We start from the raw sequence: 19,778 nt of genomic DNA, 5'->3' as shown, positions 1-19,778 counted from the left end.
AATGCTACATATATGATTAAGCAATTATTTTTTAACAATTTACCCATACCAAAACTCTATAAATAGTTACATTTCAATAATGCTCCTACCAAATTACTCAGGGATAATAACTCATAATAATTCAGTTGTAGTCAAACATCAGGTGCATCAAGGAAACTACACTGGATCTGACAACTTGTGAAACAAGTGATTATTGCTCGCATTATTCCCATATGCTATTCTGGTAACCTGAACACCTAAGACCACATGCTATTCTGCTAACCTCACCACCTAGGCTTGGATTTTTATTAAAACCTGGCCTGTCGTTTGTGTGTTGACTGTCAAATATACACAGCAGGATTCCACTTTACAACTAGTCGAAGAGTCCATACGGGGAAATTCTGACTGGCTAGACTGTCATATTTAATAAAGGGAGATAATTACCAATATTGATAATTAAAGGGAGATAACTACCTTCTGTTCATTACTACAGTCTACTTCTAAAATTTTACCTTCATACCAATAATAATTAAACACTATACATTAACTAACAACCACAAAAAATACTGTTAAAATCTATAAATAGGACTACAATAATAACTCATCACTATAACAGAACAAAGTATTACTGGATCAAAACACTGAAAAACATATAAATACTGATAAACTAATCTAATGGTAAAAATCAAAAACAAGCATACATTTTATCATGAATAAGACCAGATCTATAAAGCAAAGGCAAAAACTGTGAAACAAGTAATTTTAACATCAATTGTTAAGCCAACTGAACTTGGATAAATATGTTTTGATTGTTTTCCTAAAAAAAGTTGTAAAATGTTTACTTGATAAATTGCCAGAAAATTTACAGTTTATTTTACTTGAATACAAAAAATGTTCTGTACTCCCCTTAAAAGAACTGAAAAAAGTAATTTTGTGTTTTGATGTATGTTTTTAAAACATCAGCAGTTTAATTGTATACAAAGAAAACTCTTTAACAAACTTAATTCCATGCCTTTAATAAGATTCATTGCACATTTAAAAAATAGCAAGCCACTTTATTTTATTCAAATCTGTAAAATTAACAGAAAGAATTAACCACTTATAGTAAAATTATATAACACATCAAAGGTTAAAGTTCGTCCATTAGAAATCACTCCCGATCTAAAAACAATGAAAACTTTACCCCTAAAATGTCAATATAAATTCTACCATTTATATTTCTCAACTAGAGATAGTTAAATGTTTATTTCTAATATGGTGTGGCATTTCTGGAATGTAATAACAAAGTTGGCTTCTAATTAGCACAATTTTTTTTACACATGCACACAACTTATTGTTTTAAGGTCTTTTGCATTCAATATTTTCATCCCATTAAAATACATAATTTAGCTGGTAAGAAGAAAATTTTAAGAAATATTCTTCACCCTATTTAACACTTTTAAGAATAATCAACATCATCATGTCATGGTCTACTAAAGGGGAAGAAAAGGGAAAAGTTTCCTTATATATCTAAATCTGATTTTACTTAAATATTTACCATATTTGTAATATTAGATTCCAAATAATACTTTCATGTGCTCTTGGTGTAAAGATATTAACAAATATAAAGCCTACCAATGTTAAAACAATAATAGAGCATGACCTAAAAGAATTTTAAAACAAACATCTTCAATTTTAACAAAAATGCAGTACAAAAATCTTTTCATATACAGAAAAACAAAATATACTGTCAGAATAAAAAAAAATTAACTAGTGGTTAAGAAAATGTTTACAAAGATGATAATGCACTTATTTATACTCTCTATATATAACACCATAAATCATACATAATTTTATAATTATTTTGCATGTAGTAAATTTCATTTTTTTTTTCTATCATTAGCTATTTGATATCATTTGAGTATTGTAACGAATCTGCTAAAATATAAACCATGCAAATCTAACTACAGATCTCTGGTATAAAACTGTTTCACATGTTAAATATTGATTTAAATACCAACCAACTGTAAAAATAACTTGTGATAAAATTAAAGGTTAACCGACCACATAAATTGATTAACAGATTGTGATTTTAGGTGAAATAATTCTATATTAATATTGTTTAATGCCTTATGCTGCATAGTTTAATTTTATCCAATAAAACAAATTTATTTTAGCTACCCTAGATTATTGCACTGTTCACTTCTCACTGCTTAGGGCTATTCCTTAAAAACAGATATGGAAGGGTACAAAAGGACTTCCAAAATCCTCCCAAAACCGCAGATTTCTCAAATATTTTTTTACCTGGTGGTCCTTGAAGAAAATCTGCTGGTTCTCGCTATTATTTCTATTACAAAATACCAAAATTGTGTCAGTCCTCAGTAAAGTTTTGGAGGTGAGGACCCTCAGACCAACACTTTTTGAGAACTCTGAAAACCTACATATACTATCACAAATGACACATGTCATACAAACCATGTCAAAAATAAAAAATTTCTTCCAATTCCAATTCCAACATCTAATTAATGGAATAGTCCTAACAGTGAAATAAATAAAAATAAATAATATTGCAATCTATACTTTGTTTTAAAATTTCCATGATATAACAATCTATTCAGTGATAAAATTATGAAAATACTTTTATTTATTTTGACTGAAAAAATATTGGCAAATGTTAAACTATGTATACCTGATATGAGATAATGGTTGAGATCTTTTAATACTGAGAATACTTATAGCACAATGCCTATCAATGGTGTGTGTGTGTATTTCATAATTTTATTTTAATATTAATATTCCCTCCAAGAAAAACGAAGAACTATCAACAATTTTTTTTAACACTTAAAATGTGTACTTCTTTCCATTTTTTAGGGGGTAAGAAGCAATGATTTCAAAATGGAAAAATATAAAAACAAGAATCAAGTGTATGTTTTTTCTATTCAAGTTATTGGGCTCTTAATTACAGATAATTTAAACAAATTGAAACGAAAATTTAAAAAGTCAATAAATGCATTTAAGATATTAAAAATCTCTGTAAATCAAGTGCATAAATGGGTTCAAAAAGACCTTTGCATTTTCGATGCAGATATTATTTATGGACACCATTTTACTACACCTTTTTGAACTTTTGAACATTTAGTTAGAATGCCCACATATCTTTGACCTCGTAGAGTTTAATTCATCTAAATTTTCAATTTCATTATTATTAAAATGATATGCAAAAATACTGACATTCATTATGTTCACAACCATGTGTTGAACAGCAAATAAGGTCACCTGATTAAAACTTTATTTTGTTAGTGTTTTTTAACTGATAGTAAATAGTCATTGCAAAAAGAACACATTCAAAACCTACTGCAATTTAAATAAATCAATTAATAGGCAACTCGAATCCCCCACAAAATAAAATTAAAAATTTATTAATCATTTTAGTGTATTGGTTGATAGTTTTAAGATATAAGTTATAATAAATTACATGTATCAAACATGTGAGTTTCAGCATTTTGGCTATACACTTAAAATCTCCATTAATACTGTAAACTTTACGTTAGACAAAGTTACGTCATTTTAACTTTGAAACAAAAAAATATTTTATTCATGTCTAAACTTTTGACCCTTGGAATTTGAAGATAGAATGAAAATAGAATTTCATTTATGGCATAATTATTATATCATTCAAAAAATACAACAGAATTTTTTAAAGGGAAACTGAAACTTTAATATCTATATGTTTTCTTGCAACAAGTAGGATTCACTCAAATTCAAACAAAACTTTTTTTTAAAATGATATCTCTTGAAATAATTGCAAATAGAGAGCACCGAAACTTTCAATAAAAATTTTGAAAAAATGCATAAATGTGATGCCTTAAAATTGATAATGTTGACATCTACTTCTTTTTCTTTTAAAACTAACATTCACTTCATTGATATATATTCAAATTTCACCAAAGAAATTTAAAATTGCATAGATGTTTTAATTTTAATACAAAAAACAAACACACACACACACACACAGACACACTTCCTTAGAACATTTTGAGGTAGTTAAAACATTCCTAGTTTGTGAATTTTCAGAATTTTTCCAAGTCTTTGTTTGGCTGTGGCTTGGCCTTTTTTAGGTTTCTTGGCTGAAAAAAAAAGAGAAACAATATAATTTGTCATCAAAAAACAATCTGTGGAGACATCATTATAAGAAAGTCATGTAAGAGATATTTTGTTTGTTTCCAGTTTTCAATTACTTTGAGAGTACACATGTTGCAATGTCTCAGCTGCTTTACGCTTAAACTTTATGCTGAAATTTTAAACTTCCAGTGTCAATAAACTATGAAAATAAGGTAAAGATCAGCCAAGGTCCAGGAAGACAATCATGTGCAGCTCACAATCATAAAATACACAAAATATAGTTGACCTATTGCTTATTGTATCTGAGAAAACAGACCTTACCGCAAAAACTAATGACAATGAAAATGAAGAAAAAATCAGATGAACACAGACCGAAAAAGTACACCTTACAATCAGCTAATACACAAAAACCACTTATTTCTTATAGCTTAAGATATGCAAGTTAGCTCAATATGATTTTATTAAACAGTAGTCTTGAAGACTTACGTTTGGTAGGACTTTCTGGGCTGGTTGGTGTCGTAGGTTGAGGTTTTGACAGATTTGGACGGAAGGCTGAACCTGAACTTGATGATAAGGCTGTTCCTGGCATAGATATGGGTTCTGGTAAAGTTTCTGATTTACTTCTCTTTCTTATCTTCTTTGGCTTCTATAAATAATACATATAGAAAATATTAATAAAATACAGGAAAAAAAATTAAAAAATTCCAACTTTATTTCTTTAGATGCTATTTCTTGATCAAGAAGAAGCATCTGTCCCAGTAACATAGCATTCCATGAATGTCTGACAAATTAATTGATGATAAAAAAATTAATCCCAGACTGTGTCTAAATGTTCACTGCTAAAAAAAATAATCCATTTATCAATAAAAAATATCGGAAAATATAAACTGTTATCACAAAGATATGTCTTGCCTTTTTGTAATTTTGATAAAGCAAATGTTGAAATTAAAATAGCAATACTTTAACATGAAAGTTATGCAAATATTCAAAGTCAATGAACCATGACTGAAGGTACATGGCTAAACAATCTCCATGGAAATGAGATGTGCTAATGCTTATACAACTGAATACCAATTAACATTGGCTTACCACTAATGATTCCCCTTGAACTGACCTAATCACAAACTAATACATGTAAACTAAGCAAAATTTTCGAAGTCAATAGACCATGACTAATGGGGCCGACCCAAATATTTTCGATGGAAATGAGATGTGCTAATGCTTATACAACTGCATACCAATTATCATTGACCTACCACTAACGGTTCCCCTTAAACTGACCCAATCACAAACTAATACATGAAAACTAAGCAAAAGTTTCCAAGTCAATAGACCTTGACTGAGGGGGCGGGGCCAAATAATCTCCATGGTAATGAGATGTGCCAATGCTAAGACAACTGCATACCAAATATCATTGACCTACCACTAGTGGTTCACCATGACTAGACCTAATCACAAACTAATACATTGTTGACGCCGCAGCTGCAGACCACGCCGGAAACAGCATACCTATTTCTCGGTTTTTGACTCCGTCTTGCTGAGACAAAAAAATAAATAGTTTCAAAAATGTTCCTCTTATCATTTATAAGCTTCAGGAAAAGATTCATTAAATTCTATATTAACTGCTAAAAAAAATCTTTTATCAGTAAAATACGAAAAACTGAAGAATTGTTTTTTTTAGATTTTCCAGTATGCAGCTTCTGTCCCAATCAATGAAGGTTTGACAAAGTTATTGATGTAAAAAAAACCAGAATGAACCTTAATGTTGACACTGCAGTCAAAGCTGGAATGTTGGATCGCTATGTCTCTCTTCCAGGACAAAACATCATCAGCCTTGAAAATAACAATACCAGTTATGTTATAAGGCAAATCTTAACACAGCTAAAGGAACTTTAACTAAAAATTGTGCCTTCAAAAATGTTTTACAGCATCCAATACCATGACCTGTCATTTTAAGTTCCAACATGTCCATGCATGTCTGAGTTGACTTCCTAATAAGACTTGACAATGTATTTCAGAAAATAAGAACCTGTATTGCAGCTGGTTTTGCTGCTGCGGCTGCTAAGATCTGTTCAACTGCCTCCTTCCGTACCCCCTCTCTGTGTGGCCTATCTCCCTTAGGAATTGTTACTTGTACACGAGCTGAAAGAAAAAAAATCAAAATATCAAGTCTGACAGTATTTAAATATAAATAAAAATATATTAAAACTACCAAAATTTTTGAAAAAATTAACAGACAATATTATAATAATAGACACCTACCCTACCTTGACAGAGAACAAATGGACCAAATAAACAATTCAGTCTACATGATTTTGTAAAGTTTGATATCACAAGATTCTGTGTGCAAGCAATTTCTTACTGATAAATACTTAAAATTATTCTAATTTTAAACAAGAATGTCCATGGTACACGGATGCCCACTCACACTATCATTTCTATGTTCAGTGGACAGTGAAATTGGGGTCAAAACTCTAATTTGGCATTAAAATTAGAAAGATCATATCATAAGGAACATGTGTACTAAGTTTCAAGGTGATTGGACTTCAACTTCATCAAAAACTACCTTGACCAAAAACTTTAACCTGAAGTGGAACAGATGGACAGACAGACGGACGAACGAACAGACCAAAAAACATAATGCCCCTACTGATATCGTAGGTGGGGCATAAAAATGTGCAATAAGCCATTGACACTATTTTATAATAATGATATATATTAAAGTAAATAATCAGAATCTTAAAAATGTCTTGGATGGTTTAAGGTACAAATATGAACAAAAAAGAATTCATTACGATTCCTTCAAACTATATTAGATTAAAATGTCATCTAACTGAATTTAATGAAACTGTCCACAAAATTATACTGTCTTCTGACCTTGTGGATGCCCCATCTACTTTATTTTAAGATGCAAAGAAATGAAAAGAAAGAAGCAACTGTCTATTCTGACTCATAAATTTAGAAATTCTTTTCCTCCAATTCTGCAAGGCCAAATCTTTTCAAACTTCATAGAAATTATGACTAGGAAAATGTTTAAAAAGAATAGTCCTTAAATTGAAATATTGTATAGACTTTAAAAATATCTCAACAAAACAACAATAAAATGCTCCGCTGGGCGCAGCTTGATACGACCGCAGAGGTCGAACCCTGAACAGTTGGGGCAAGTATGGACACAACATTCAAAAGCTTGATACACACTGAATTTGGATTGTGATTAAATATTTGACACAGCATAAGTTTCTAACACCGAGTGAATGTGGTCTAAGAACTTATAAGTTTTTAATTTACCTATTCAAACCATATCATTATTATTTGCTTTTATATATAAATCAGAAATAACCAATTTAAAATGGAAAATTTTAAAGAAAAAAAAAGGAAAAAAAGGAAACCCCCCCCCCCCAAATTTTTAGAACCCCCTTATGATTCATCACCCCCAAACTCAATCCCAGCCTTCCCTTTGTGGTATGGTACCTTGCAGTACAATTTCAGAGAGATCCATACACTTGAACACAAGTAATGGTCTGGAAACTAGAAAAATGCTTGTTTTTTTGGCCCCTTTTTGGCCCCAAATCCCTAATGTTTAGGGCAATGAACCCCCAAACTCATTCCCAGCTTTCCCTGTGTGATATGGAACCTTGTAGTACAATTTCATAAAGATCCATACACTTACACACAAGTTATGGTCCTGAAACTAGAAAAATGCTTGTTTTTTGCCCCTTTTTTGCCCCTAATTCCTAAAATTTTGATGCAAATACCCCCAAAATCAATCCCAGCCTTCCCTTTGTGGTATGGTACCTTGCAGTACAATTTCAGAGAGATCCACACACTTAAACACAAGTTATTGTCTGGAAACTAGAAAAATGCTTATTTTTGGCCCCTTATTCCTAAACGTTTTGGGCAATTACCCCCAAACTCAATTCCAGCTTTCCCTTTGTGATACGGAACCTTGTAGTACAATTTCAGAAAAATCCATACACTTACACACAAGTTATTGTCATGAAACTAGAAAAATGCTTGTTTTTTGCCCCTTTTTTGGCCCCTAATTCCTAAAATTTTGAGGCAATTACCCCCAAAATCAATACCAGCATTCCCTTTGTGATATGGAACATTGTGGTACAATGTCAGAGAGATCCATACACTAACACACAAGTTATGGCTGGAAGTTACAAAAATGCTTATTTTTGGCCCCTTTTTGGCCCCTAATTCCTTAACTGTTGGTACCATAACCCCCAAAATCAATCCCAACCTTCCTTTTGTGGTATTGAACCTTATGGTAAAAATTCATAGAGATCCATTCACTTAAACTAAAGTTAAAGTGCGAAAGTCAATGTGTCTTCGGACGACGACGACGACTACGACGCCAACGTCATACCAATATAGGACCCCAAAATTTTTTTGCGGTCGTATAAAAAGCATAGTCTCAAATTATTACAAATAAACAAACATATAACCACAATAATTATTTCTTTTATTTTCTAAATTAATGTGTATCATGTATATGTATAGCATTTTTATGTATTACTTAAAAGAGTTGAATGCTTTTTTTCTTATTCTATTGGGGTGTAAAAACATTGAATTACATTTTGTATGTAGACCAGAAGCCTATAAAACTACAAAAAGAAGCATGCAATTCTTATATAATATTTTTATCTAACAACCATGAAATTACTATTTCAATCAAAAGTTCTTTCATGTGTTTTCTATGCATTGTTTTTATGTTGTCATGAGAAGCATGTGCCGTCATAGATTTTGCATTTTATACAGAAATAAAATTTTCTTTTTGGAATACCTCAGCAAATTAGATTACAGAATTGTATGAAAGTATTAGGAATGGGCCATTGTTGCCCAATAGCTATTTTTGGCTGACCCAAATTTAGGCAATAGCCAATCAATCAATCTCAAGCAAGTAATATGGTTTTATGTTAGGTTTTTTTAAAAAACTGATTTTTGAACTTGTCGTGTTGTCTGAGATTGTATGTTCGCCCTTTTCAGATATTGCAAACTACATTGATTTTTAGATAAATACCATACCTTTAGGATTCCAATTATCATCATGTTTTGACTTCTTTCCTTTAACACCATCTTCCTCATCAGACATTTCAAGGTCTGGATAAACTGTAACAGTAAAAGAAATGTCTTCATCTCAGATCTATAACCACCTATGTTTCTTAAAGACTTTCCATAAAACGAGTTTTTTTTTTAAATTTTGATACCAAACCTACTATTTATCTGGAAATTTATGTGTATATCTAACTTTCATGTTGCACATTTTTATCCCCATTTTTGACCCAAAACGTGATATACTATGACAATTGGTACACACAAAAATAAATGAATCCACAGTAGTATCTCTTTAATGCAGATATACAGATTTTATAGAGATTCATCTACAAAGTATAAAGAGTTATGTCCCTTAAGTGTTAGGGAACCCCACAAAGAAAGGAATCCAGTAGTCTCAAATCAGGTGCATCACCAATATCATGACTCTTTTTCTCACTTAATAACTTTCAAATTGGAGTCAGTAAGTTGCTGAAAATGAAACGAAACAAGACTTGTATCTTGTTTGTCAGAGTAGTTAAGATGAGGCCAATTATCCAGTCCAAGTAGATATATAGACATATACATGTTGTATAATTTTGTTTGTCTTGATAGGTTTGTGCATTTTGTTGATATAACATATAGAAACACACTTATTGGAAGAAGGAAATTATCCACTAACATTGTACATAAAGTTCAATTATGAACAGATTGAGATATAAACCTACTGAATTCCCCATCTTTAATAACTGTGTAATCTTTCTTTTTCATCAATAGCTAGTTTAAATTTCAATAGTTTCAATTATGAACAGAGTGAGATATAAAACTACTGAATTCATCATCTTTGTAACAATTCTGTAATCTTTTTTCTTCATCAATAACTAGTTTAAATTTCAATAGTTTCAATTATGAATAGAATGAGGTGTAAATTAGTTTAAATTTTAATAGTTTCAATTATGAACAGAGTGAGATATAAACCTACCGAAATTTGTCATTTTTGTAACAACTGTGTAATCTTTTTTCTTCATCAATAACATGTTTAAATTTTAATAGTTTCAATTATGAACAGAGTGAGATATAAACCTACTGAATTCATCATCTTTGTAACAATTCTGCAATCTTTCTTCTTCATCAATAACTAGTTGAGATCTTTGATGTTGTCTAGATTTACCTCCCTTGGAAAACAATTCAATTTCATTCATTTGGCTCATGGAGAGCATTCCCTGAATAGCTTCTCTCATACTTGGAGAGGCTCTTCTGCAAAACACAAATAAACTAATCATTTTCATTTGTCTTTTAAATAGGGGCTTGTGATTGGCTGAATGAAGAACAAACCAAATGAACCAAACAGCATATGAAATCCCTGTTCAAAAATATCTAGTTATACTCCTGTAAAAGGATTTTATAAAAATGAAGGTTCTAAAATGTATCACTGTAAGCTACATCATAAACAGTGTTTTTAAAAGATGTCAGATTTATCTGTACAAATCATTAATTACTGGGCCTTTGTTAAGGGTCATACTGGTTGTTAAGGTGCAAGTCAGGGTGGTCTTTTAATTTCCAGAATATGCTAATTATGGTGGTTACAGGATATGTAATGCATAAATATCAAATTGCCAAAATATTTTAGAGAAATACAGAGCCCCATAATATCTTTCTGACTTATATTAGGTTTTGTCCACTACTGTATTTTGGTCCAAGACCAGTAACGTCAGATGGTACTTACCCAACATCCTCATCAACAGTAAATGTGGTCTCTGTACCATAGCCACTAGCCTCCAGAATATCTGCTATACTACCATTGAGTCCCCCTCTTATTGTTGGAAGGTTGGTTCGGTCCTCAAGACCCTCAGATTCACTCTGACTTGCTGTACTTTCTGACTCCTGACTACTTTCTTGACTAATCGTGCCTGGCGGCATTGGTTTACCATGGACTAAAATAAAAGTTTATAGATTGGCAAAAGTGTAGTTGCAGTATACAAATAAAACTAACAGAAGGCCGGAGAAAACAGTTATTTCGTAGTGCATTTCTTTTAGATAATAAATTCAAATTAAAAAAGTTGCACCTCCTCTTTCTCCAAAAGATTTTTACCGTGTAGCATACCACTTTTGGGACAAATAATATCAAAATTAAAGAAAAGTCTACCAGCTCTAACTCAAAATATGGACAATTCTATGTTAAGGGGGTCTAAAATTCACTCTGACAGCTTCACACCTACTAATTTTTTACCTTCTGTAACTTGACCAAATCCCTTCTAACATAAAAATTCCCCTTAATTAATATTTCATGCATAAAATATAAAGAAATAAATTTGGAAAGTGTATGAAAAAAATTAGCAAGCTATACACTGTCCTCGGACCAGTATACACCAGATGGTTTTATATAAATCATTTTTTTGTAGAGATTCTTCACAATAAATGCTAATAATTGTAGGTGATTTGCTCTTTAATACCTGTATACTGTGGATTCATTAATTTTTCGTGGGTACAAACTTTCTTAGATTCAGAAAACATTGCATTTTTGTGGATATATGAATTCTTGGTTTTACAAAAGTAGAAATTTTTATTTCCTTGGACATTTAAGTGGTTCACATGTACCTATGAAATCCACAAAAATTGGTATCTCACAATATTATGAATCTACAATATAATTTCACAGAGTTGTAATCACAGTGATGTCACTTCAAATCACCAGCATTCATCCAGCTTCAATGTGAATGGATCATCCTTTTAGTACTGTTCAAGGTCAAAACAACATAATATGAGCTATTCATTACAAAAAAATTAGATTGATAGATTCTGGTAACTCTAACAAAGCAGTTTCAGCTGTTAACCTGAATCACACTTACAAGATAATTTGAGCTTGAGAGATCCTGGTTTCATTGTTGAGGCAGACGATGGTGAAGTTGCTGATTGCCGTTTCCCACGTTTAGGATTCTCATCCACAACCAGAGTATCTACATCACTATCCTCATCAGCACCTGCATCACCACTGACCAATGGCTGAAATTTTTTAGTTCCCTGAGATTTTTTTTTACCTATGTCACTGTAACAAACAAAAGCAGAGATTAACTCTATCTTCCGACTTATATAAAAATTTGAAAGGGTTCTGCGGAACCCAGTGTCTCACCTACTTTTGCTGTTAGTCGCAGGCTCAACAAAAATAGGGAAAAAATTATTAAAAATTTTTCTCTAGATACTATCTTTTGATTGTAAGAAGCTTCTACCCAGTTTGGTAAAAATCCAGGGTGGTTTATGAATCTAATAAATGTTTTAAAAACTTTAACTGCAGACTGTATGTAATGTTAACTGGAAGAAAAACTAAGTCCATTTATAAGTAATATACGGAAAAACAGGAAATAAGTTTTTACAAAATTTCCTTCTAGATACTAGCTTTTGATCATAAACAAGCATCTGTCCAAGTTTGGTACAAATCCAGGATAGTTTAAGAAAGTTATTAAAATTTTCAAAACTTTAACCACAGAGTGAATGTAATGTTAACTGGCAGAAAAACTAAGTCCATTTAAAAGTAAAATACAGATAAACAGGATTTTTTTTTTTACAAAATTTACTTCTGGATACTATCTTATGATCATAAACAAGCTTCTGTCCAAGTTTGGTAGAAATCCAGTATAGTTTTAAGAAAGTTATTAAAATTTCAAAAACTTTAACCACAGAGTGAATATTTGTGGACGACGACAACAACGGAATGTAGGATCGCTATGTCTTGCTTTTGCAACAAAAGTCACAGGCTTGACAAAAATCTTTGTTTACGAAAATTAATGCAAAAATTAAAAGTAAAAATCCTTGATAATATAACTTTCCATAACTATTTCTTGAAAAAAACATCAACAACTTCATTTTCCAATGAAAAGTGGTCAAAGACTGAGCACTTTCTGATCAGCATTGAAATTACTGTTTGATTGAATCTGATAGCTGCAAAAGTCAAATTTTAGCACACAAAAAACACAAGACTAAGAAACACTACTAAAACATTATGTATGCCTTTCGTCAAAGAGAACAATCTATTAAAGTCTTATATTTGATTTATGGATATTTGCATAGTAAGACCTTATGGCTGAAGAATAGTGTTACGGATCCTAAACAAATTAACCTTCATCGTAATTCATAATGAAATATTTCTTACCTAATAATTTTCCCATTAGACACCTTGAGCTTCAAACCCACAGATTTCCCTGAGAGATCATCTGGATCAGATTTTACTTCCTGTTTCATTTCCATATAAGCCCCTGCTTTAGGAATTCTTACTTTCAGAGAAGCTGGAGTGTTCTCATCTTCTTCATCCTGAAATAACAATTACATTTGCCTTATACATGTAGGTATGGACATTAAAGGACATCCGCTGTGGAATCATCATTATAAGTATATATAACTAATTATTGTGGACTTAGTTTGCATACATGTAGTTGAACAACATATTAAGTGAAGAACAAATTTAAAATATCATATTGGCTTGTATGATAAATATGCCAAAACCATGAAATTAAGAATCCACAAAAAAATTTATAACTTACAATTTTTCATCAATCCAGAAAATGTAAACATAATAAATTAATCCCAAACTTATAATTTACAAATTAATTATTATACATCCAAATTATGGAAAAAGAAAGACATGTACATGTGCTTGTTTTTGAGAAATAATGATTTGAAAAAAATTTTGATGGGAAAAGACTTTTCTCGATCATTTTCATGAAATAGTTGGGAGATTACAATGAATGAAAATTAAGTATAAATAAAAAACTTACTTTAAAGTTATACACCCCTATCTTTTCATCATGTTGTAACTCCTGTAATTTCTCCTGAGTGTGCTGATGTAACAGATCAATATTCACCATCTGTTTAGGTGTTGGCATGTTGTTTTTCTTCTTTTTCTTTACTTTCACTTTTACAGGGCTGCTTTTTATCTACAACCAAAAACAATTTAACAATTACAAAGTTTAGAAAAAAATAGAGACTTTAAATAAATTGCAGAAAGTAATTTGACTGTGTGGGAGAATTATATTATAATTATGGTTTACCAGAAGATCATATAAAAGGTCCTATACAAATCAAGCAGTACAAGATCAGTGTTCTCCCCAGGCCGATATGACGCTGCGGTACCGCAGCGCCTTCATAATATTTTTGTAGATCCCGCAGCGTCTTAATTGGCCGCTGTCCCTTAATACTTGATCCCGCAGCGTGTTAATTTTTACATTTTCATCATAAATGTTGGTTAAAATTGTCAAGTAACTGATCACCGCTGATGGGTCGGTCAGTGTTACGCAATAACTGATAATTAGTTTTACCTGAGCCACGCTTATCTCAGCCTTATCGGACTATGTTATCAGGTAATAGCTTAAGTGATCATCAAAAAGATAGATATTTTTTGAAGAAAATAAAATTTTTTAAAAACTTCAGTGCAGAAATTGAAGAAATAGATCGCAAATACATTGTATTTACGCATCGTGTGTGTGATCACTTGACCATTTAAATAACGAATTGTTTCATTGGTCGAGAAGAAGAATCTATTTAAACACGACCAATGAACGTGTTGAATACACATGATAAATTTGAATACACATTGCTAAAGATATTTACGATGAAAACTATGAATGAAAGAAAGTATTATTAGTTGAAAAAATTAAAATAAAGTTTGATTAAAGATAACGAGGAGTGATTTACTTTAATAGAAAATGAAAAAATGTTGCTTGCAAGGTAAATTCGTCTGAAACTGTCATATTTTTAGAAATAAAATGATCATTGAACATCGATCGTGAATCCGTGCGTCGGGAAATATGTGACAATCAAAACGGGTACAGTATCGCCACAGCTTCTGTATAATGTCACTGGTAAATAATTTCAATGGTTTTAACTTAAACGAATTTGTAAAATTTCGTTTATATCTATCTGCCAAAGATAGTATTAAACAATAATACGCACGGAAGCGTAATGTAAAACTACGGAAACTGGTCAGCTGTTCATTTATAAAAAAAAATTGTTTTAAAAAGTTGTATACCAAATATCTTAACCATATTCGATTTTATTAATTCTGAATGAACATGTTCTCTGCAAATAACAAAGGGGTGAATTATAAGTAAAAGGTAGATGATGGAAGTAGAAGTTTTTTTCAGACCAATGACTTCTAATGAAAAGGGGAATACACCTCCGTCTACACTGTCAGTATAAGCAGATTTCATTGCTTCTCCTAATCCCAACCAAGCTCAAGTTTTAGCAATTGATAAAAGCAAGCACCATGTTTCTGGTTTCAATGACAAGTGGCTGACTGAGTTTTCATGGCTTAGAAATGTTAAAGGGGGTATAAGCAAAAGTTATTGTGAGTGGGGGTTTAATTTTTAACCCTGAAGAGGATAAAGACAAAGTTGAGGAACAGACTGTCCAACAAAATAACACTATCTAAAAACAATATCCCTAGAAGGAGCAGAGAGTAGAGATGAATATTTATATTTTGACTTCTTTAATTGACTGAATATAAATAACTTTTGTGTTTAAAATCAATTTATTTCATATATATATTCTTGTAATTCATTAATACTCTGCATTATTAAACACATAACACAAAGCATTATAATTCATATTGCATGTCATGATTTATGACTTATTGCTTCAGATCACTCTAAAAAAAAGAGTTACGCGCCCTTGAATTTTGCGCCTTAAAAAAATCCTGGGGAGAACACTGAAGATTAGTCCCTGTTTGAGTTTATCTCACACAGTATCCTAGATATGGTATGGTAACTTTTAACATAATTTTTGTTGTACAATAAGATATCTAAAAAAGAATACAACCAAGGGCAAATAAAATGGATACATGAAACAAAACTTACAAGTACAATTGGTCAATAGGAAAATTTAAATCTTTTTTTTACTACATTTGTTCAAAAACCTCAACAAAAATTTTTTTTTTTAAATTTGAAATAGTACCCAACACAATTTTACCATTTTCTTAACAAATCTTACCGTATTCTCAATAGACTTGATTTCTTTTGACAGTTCTTTCAGCAGACGGCCATATTGCACATGTTCTGGAAGGTCATGTTTGGCGTCTTTCACAAACTGCACAAAACATAGGATAAATTATAGCTAAAACCAACATTAGAATTAAGAATGACATTGCTCTAAACTTTCATTAAAAACATGTCAGTATATTTTTTTGTTCAATTTCTTAGTATTGTTGTAGAAATTATTAACAATATTATATATTATAATACACATGAATGAATAGCTTTATCTTCATCATTACCACTTTTGTATTTTTGCATCAATTTAAATATTAATTTTCCTTATTTGATATCTTGCTTCCTAATTATTTCATCATATGACTTAAAGATGTTACCTTGCATTTTTGTGCCTGTCCCAAGTTGGGAGCCTCTGGCCTTTATTCGTCTTGTATGTTTTTTAATTTTAGTTCATTTTTATGTTTCGGAGTTTAGTGTGAAGTCCATTTTCACTGAACTAGTACACATTTTTGTTTAGGGGCCAGCTGAAGCCCGCCTCTGGGTGCGGTATTTTTTGCTGTGTTGAAGACCCATTGGTGCCCTTGGGCTGTTTTCTGCTCTTTGGTTGGGTTGTTGTCTCTTTGACACATTCCCTATTTCCATTCTCAATTTTACCTTGGATATGTATATGTATAAAAATCATGTCCTCCTTTTTATGTTGTGATATAATTTAACATGTTGATGTATTCTGGACCTTTCTTAACATTTAAATTGCTTAACTAGTAATTCATGAAACAATGTAAAAATAGAAAATAATACTCTTATTAACTTTCTGCATCCAAAGTGCTTTTCTGGATTTATCTTAATCAGGAATAAAAGACATTCATATCCAACAACTTTACTTACAGTATTTACAAGCAGTTTCAAGAAAGTAATTTCTTAATGAAGGCGATCAATAATTGGGCCTTTATGTATATAAGTCAATAACATCAGCTGAGTTTATGGGGGCATATTTGAGAAGAGATTTTGTAGACATAAAAACATTGTAAAATTCACCAAAAACAAACAAAAACAAAGATTACTGTATGAATAAATATTTTTCGTGTATTTTTATTTTTAATATTATTTTCTAAAAATTTCATCAAAATTAGAAAGTGATGATGACATATACCACACCATGTGACAAACAACAATATGGAGAAAATTAACTACTACAAATAGAAAAGAGGATCATCTGATGCAAAATGCCCCCCCCCATCCCTTTTTTTTAAAATACGCCATCTAGTCTGTTTTCTATGGAAAATCACAGTAGTCCATAAGACGAAAAAATAAAAAAAGCGCACAATGTCATTATGTACTTACGAGTCTCTTTCAATATAAAAAAAAGAAGATGTGGTATGATTGCCAATGGTACAACTCTCCATCAAACACCAAATGACATAGAAGTTAACAACTATAGGTCACATTACGACCTTCAATAATGAGCAAAACCCATACAGTTTAATAAGTTTCATTATAATCCATCCCTTGTTTAGGAGGAGTTATGATTACAAAGTGACAGACAGACAGACAAACAAATGGATGGACAAAAACAGATAAAATTATCATTAAAGCCTGTGTTTCAAAAATCTGGAAATCAAGGTTGCTGTACCAGAAAACAGAAAAACAGAGCTTACCTGGTAGTCATTAGTGTCCTAGCTAGACCAAAATAGAGGGATGCAGCTCCCCTCTGCCTTCAGTATCTATAAACCTGACCAAGCTGTCATTGTCAGTAAAGAATCAATGTTACATGACCTTCATCTTAAAACTGTGCCCCTCTGTCCTTAAATCCTAGCTAGAACACTGGGACTAATGATCCCTTATATCAAACTTTTTATCTTGAAAAATTATTTATTTCAATACCAAATCATTTTTGGACTAGGTCATGATTTAATTTAAATTGATCAGACCAGTATCAGTAATAGAACAATGATTAACAATTAAATAGTGTGTGTTGTAATCATATTCCTCGATGGAAAAAGCATAAAGTTTAAGAGTATTATTAGCAAACAAGTCCATTTTAACTTGAAGCACATGCATATATTCATACATATGAGTATACTGAAATGGAAATTTTGGAGCCCTTCACCATGAAACTAAAATACAAAAACCATTTCATGTTTTGACTTCTTATAATTCTCGAAATATATTTGAAAAAGGGTTTTAAATTGACAGCCATCTATGCTAAATAACAGTGTTTCACTTATCAAAAGTGGAATCAATATGCAACTCTGCTACAAACTCATGTAACTGTCAAAGGTCAGGAACTTTGCCACTGTTGTTTTAAGTAATTTAAATAAATGAAGAATGTGTCCATTGGACACAGATGCCCCTGCTTGAAAATTTATGGCAAATTCTGTAATTTTTCAATTTACAAACGGACATAACTCAAGAACAGTGAAACTGATGCCACCCAAATTTGAACTTGATCTGTGTTTGGTGGTTATAAGCATTGTGTATAAATTTTATAACATTTGGTTGAGGCAATCTAAAGTTAAAGAATGGAAACTTATTTTGGGACGTACAGACTGACAAGGGGTAAAACTGAATGCCCACTCCACTACAGTAGGGGCATAAATATTTGTAAATTTCTGGGAAATAGACGTTGAGCAAATTTCTTAAATATTTAAATTAATTCACCTACAAAAGGTGTTAATTGTTCAGTTGCAATCTCAATGACATATTCTCCGCATATTTTATTCACACTATTTATGGTTACCTGTCGTTGACTCCAAACTTTGAGTTGAAGACATTATTTTTACTATAAATGTGATCCTTGGAAAATTGCTATGTCTCTCATATTGAATAAACATTTTGTTTAGTACATTGTACAAGCAATCAGATTTTTTGAATCAAATTCTTCAACTCTTAGATGACCTTTTCTGTGTTTCAGACTATTAAACAAAATTAAATCTATTTTTTTTAAAACTTATTACCAATGACTCCTCTAAATTTCAGTCCAAATAAAATAAATGTGGATAGTGTCCACATGTGGACACAGATGATGCCCCTGCTTGCATATCATATAGTTATAAAGGGACATAACTGAAGAACGGTAAAAGTGACGCTACCCAAATTTGAACTTGATCTGTGTTTTGTGGTAATAAGCATTGTGTGTAAGTCTCATAACATTTGGTTGAGGCTAACTTAAGTAGAGAACAGAAACTAAAAATTCAGCAATTTTTCTCTTTGTAAACATACATAACTCTAGAACAGTTGTGTATAAGTTTTATAACATTTGGTTGAGACAAACTAAAGTTAGAGAACGGAAACGAAATTATGTTTATAAAGGGACATAACTCAAGAATGGTAAAAGAGTTGCCACCAAATTTCGTACTTAATCTGTATTATGTAGTAATAAGCATTGTGTACAAGTTTCATAACATTTGGTTGAGGCAAACTAAAGTTAGAAAACAGAAACAAAAAATTTGTACTTGATCTTAGTTTTGTGGTAATGAATATTGTGTATAGGTTTCATAATGTTTGGTTGGGGCAAACTTAAGTTACAGAATGGAAACTAAAAATTTTGCAATCTTTCAATTTATAAAGGGGCATAACTCAATAATGATTAAAAAGACACTACCCAAATTCAACTTGATCTGCGTTTTATCAGTGGAAGTCAAAATTAAACATTGCATTGTATAAAGCATTGATTGTAGTTGATAC

General features: G+C 31.2%; 1 protein-coding gene across 1 annotated transcript in view; it reads right to left on the bottom strand.

Annotated features, from left to right (window-relative positions):
• Positions 1 to 1,782: 1,782 nt before the first annotated feature.
• The window catches only part of LOC127719488 (histone lysine demethylase PHF8-like), a 36,281-nt gene continuing 18,285 nt past the window's right edge, over positions 1,783 to 19,778 (bottom strand). Inside the window, exons 11-20 of the mRNA XM_052225639.1 lie at positions 16,096 to 16,191; positions 13,887 to 14,045; positions 13,265 to 13,422; positions 11,967 to 12,163; positions 10,844 to 11,051; positions 10,205 to 10,374; positions 9,112 to 9,195; positions 6,110 to 6,222; positions 4,567 to 4,726; positions 1,783 to 4,085 (exon numbers count right to left, since the gene is read on the bottom strand). Of these exons, the coding sequence (XP_052081599.1) occupies positions 4,003 to 4,085; positions 4,567 to 4,726; positions 6,110 to 6,222; positions 9,112 to 9,195; positions 10,205 to 10,374; positions 10,844 to 11,051; positions 11,967 to 12,163; positions 13,265 to 13,422; positions 13,887 to 14,045; positions 16,096 to 16,191 (1,428 nt within the window). The 3' untranslated portion in view covers positions 1,783 to 4,002. The remainder of the gene's footprint in view (positions 4,086 to 4,566; positions 4,727 to 6,109; positions 6,223 to 9,111; positions 9,196 to 10,204; positions 10,375 to 10,843; positions 11,052 to 11,966; positions 12,164 to 13,264; positions 13,423 to 13,886; positions 14,046 to 16,095; positions 16,192 to 19,778) is intronic.

This window comes from Mytilus californianus, unplaced genomic scaffold, assembly GCF_021869535.1.
Source record: "Mytilus californianus isolate M0D057914Y unplaced genomic scaffold, xbMytCali1.0.p SCAF_1, whole genome shotgun sequence".
NCBI lineage: Eukaryota > Metazoa > Mollusca > Bivalvia > Mytilida > Mytilidae > Mytilus > Mytilus californianus.
The sequence above is the reverse complement of the archived record's forward strand: the minus strand, read 5'-3'. Positions and strand labels throughout refer to the sequence as shown.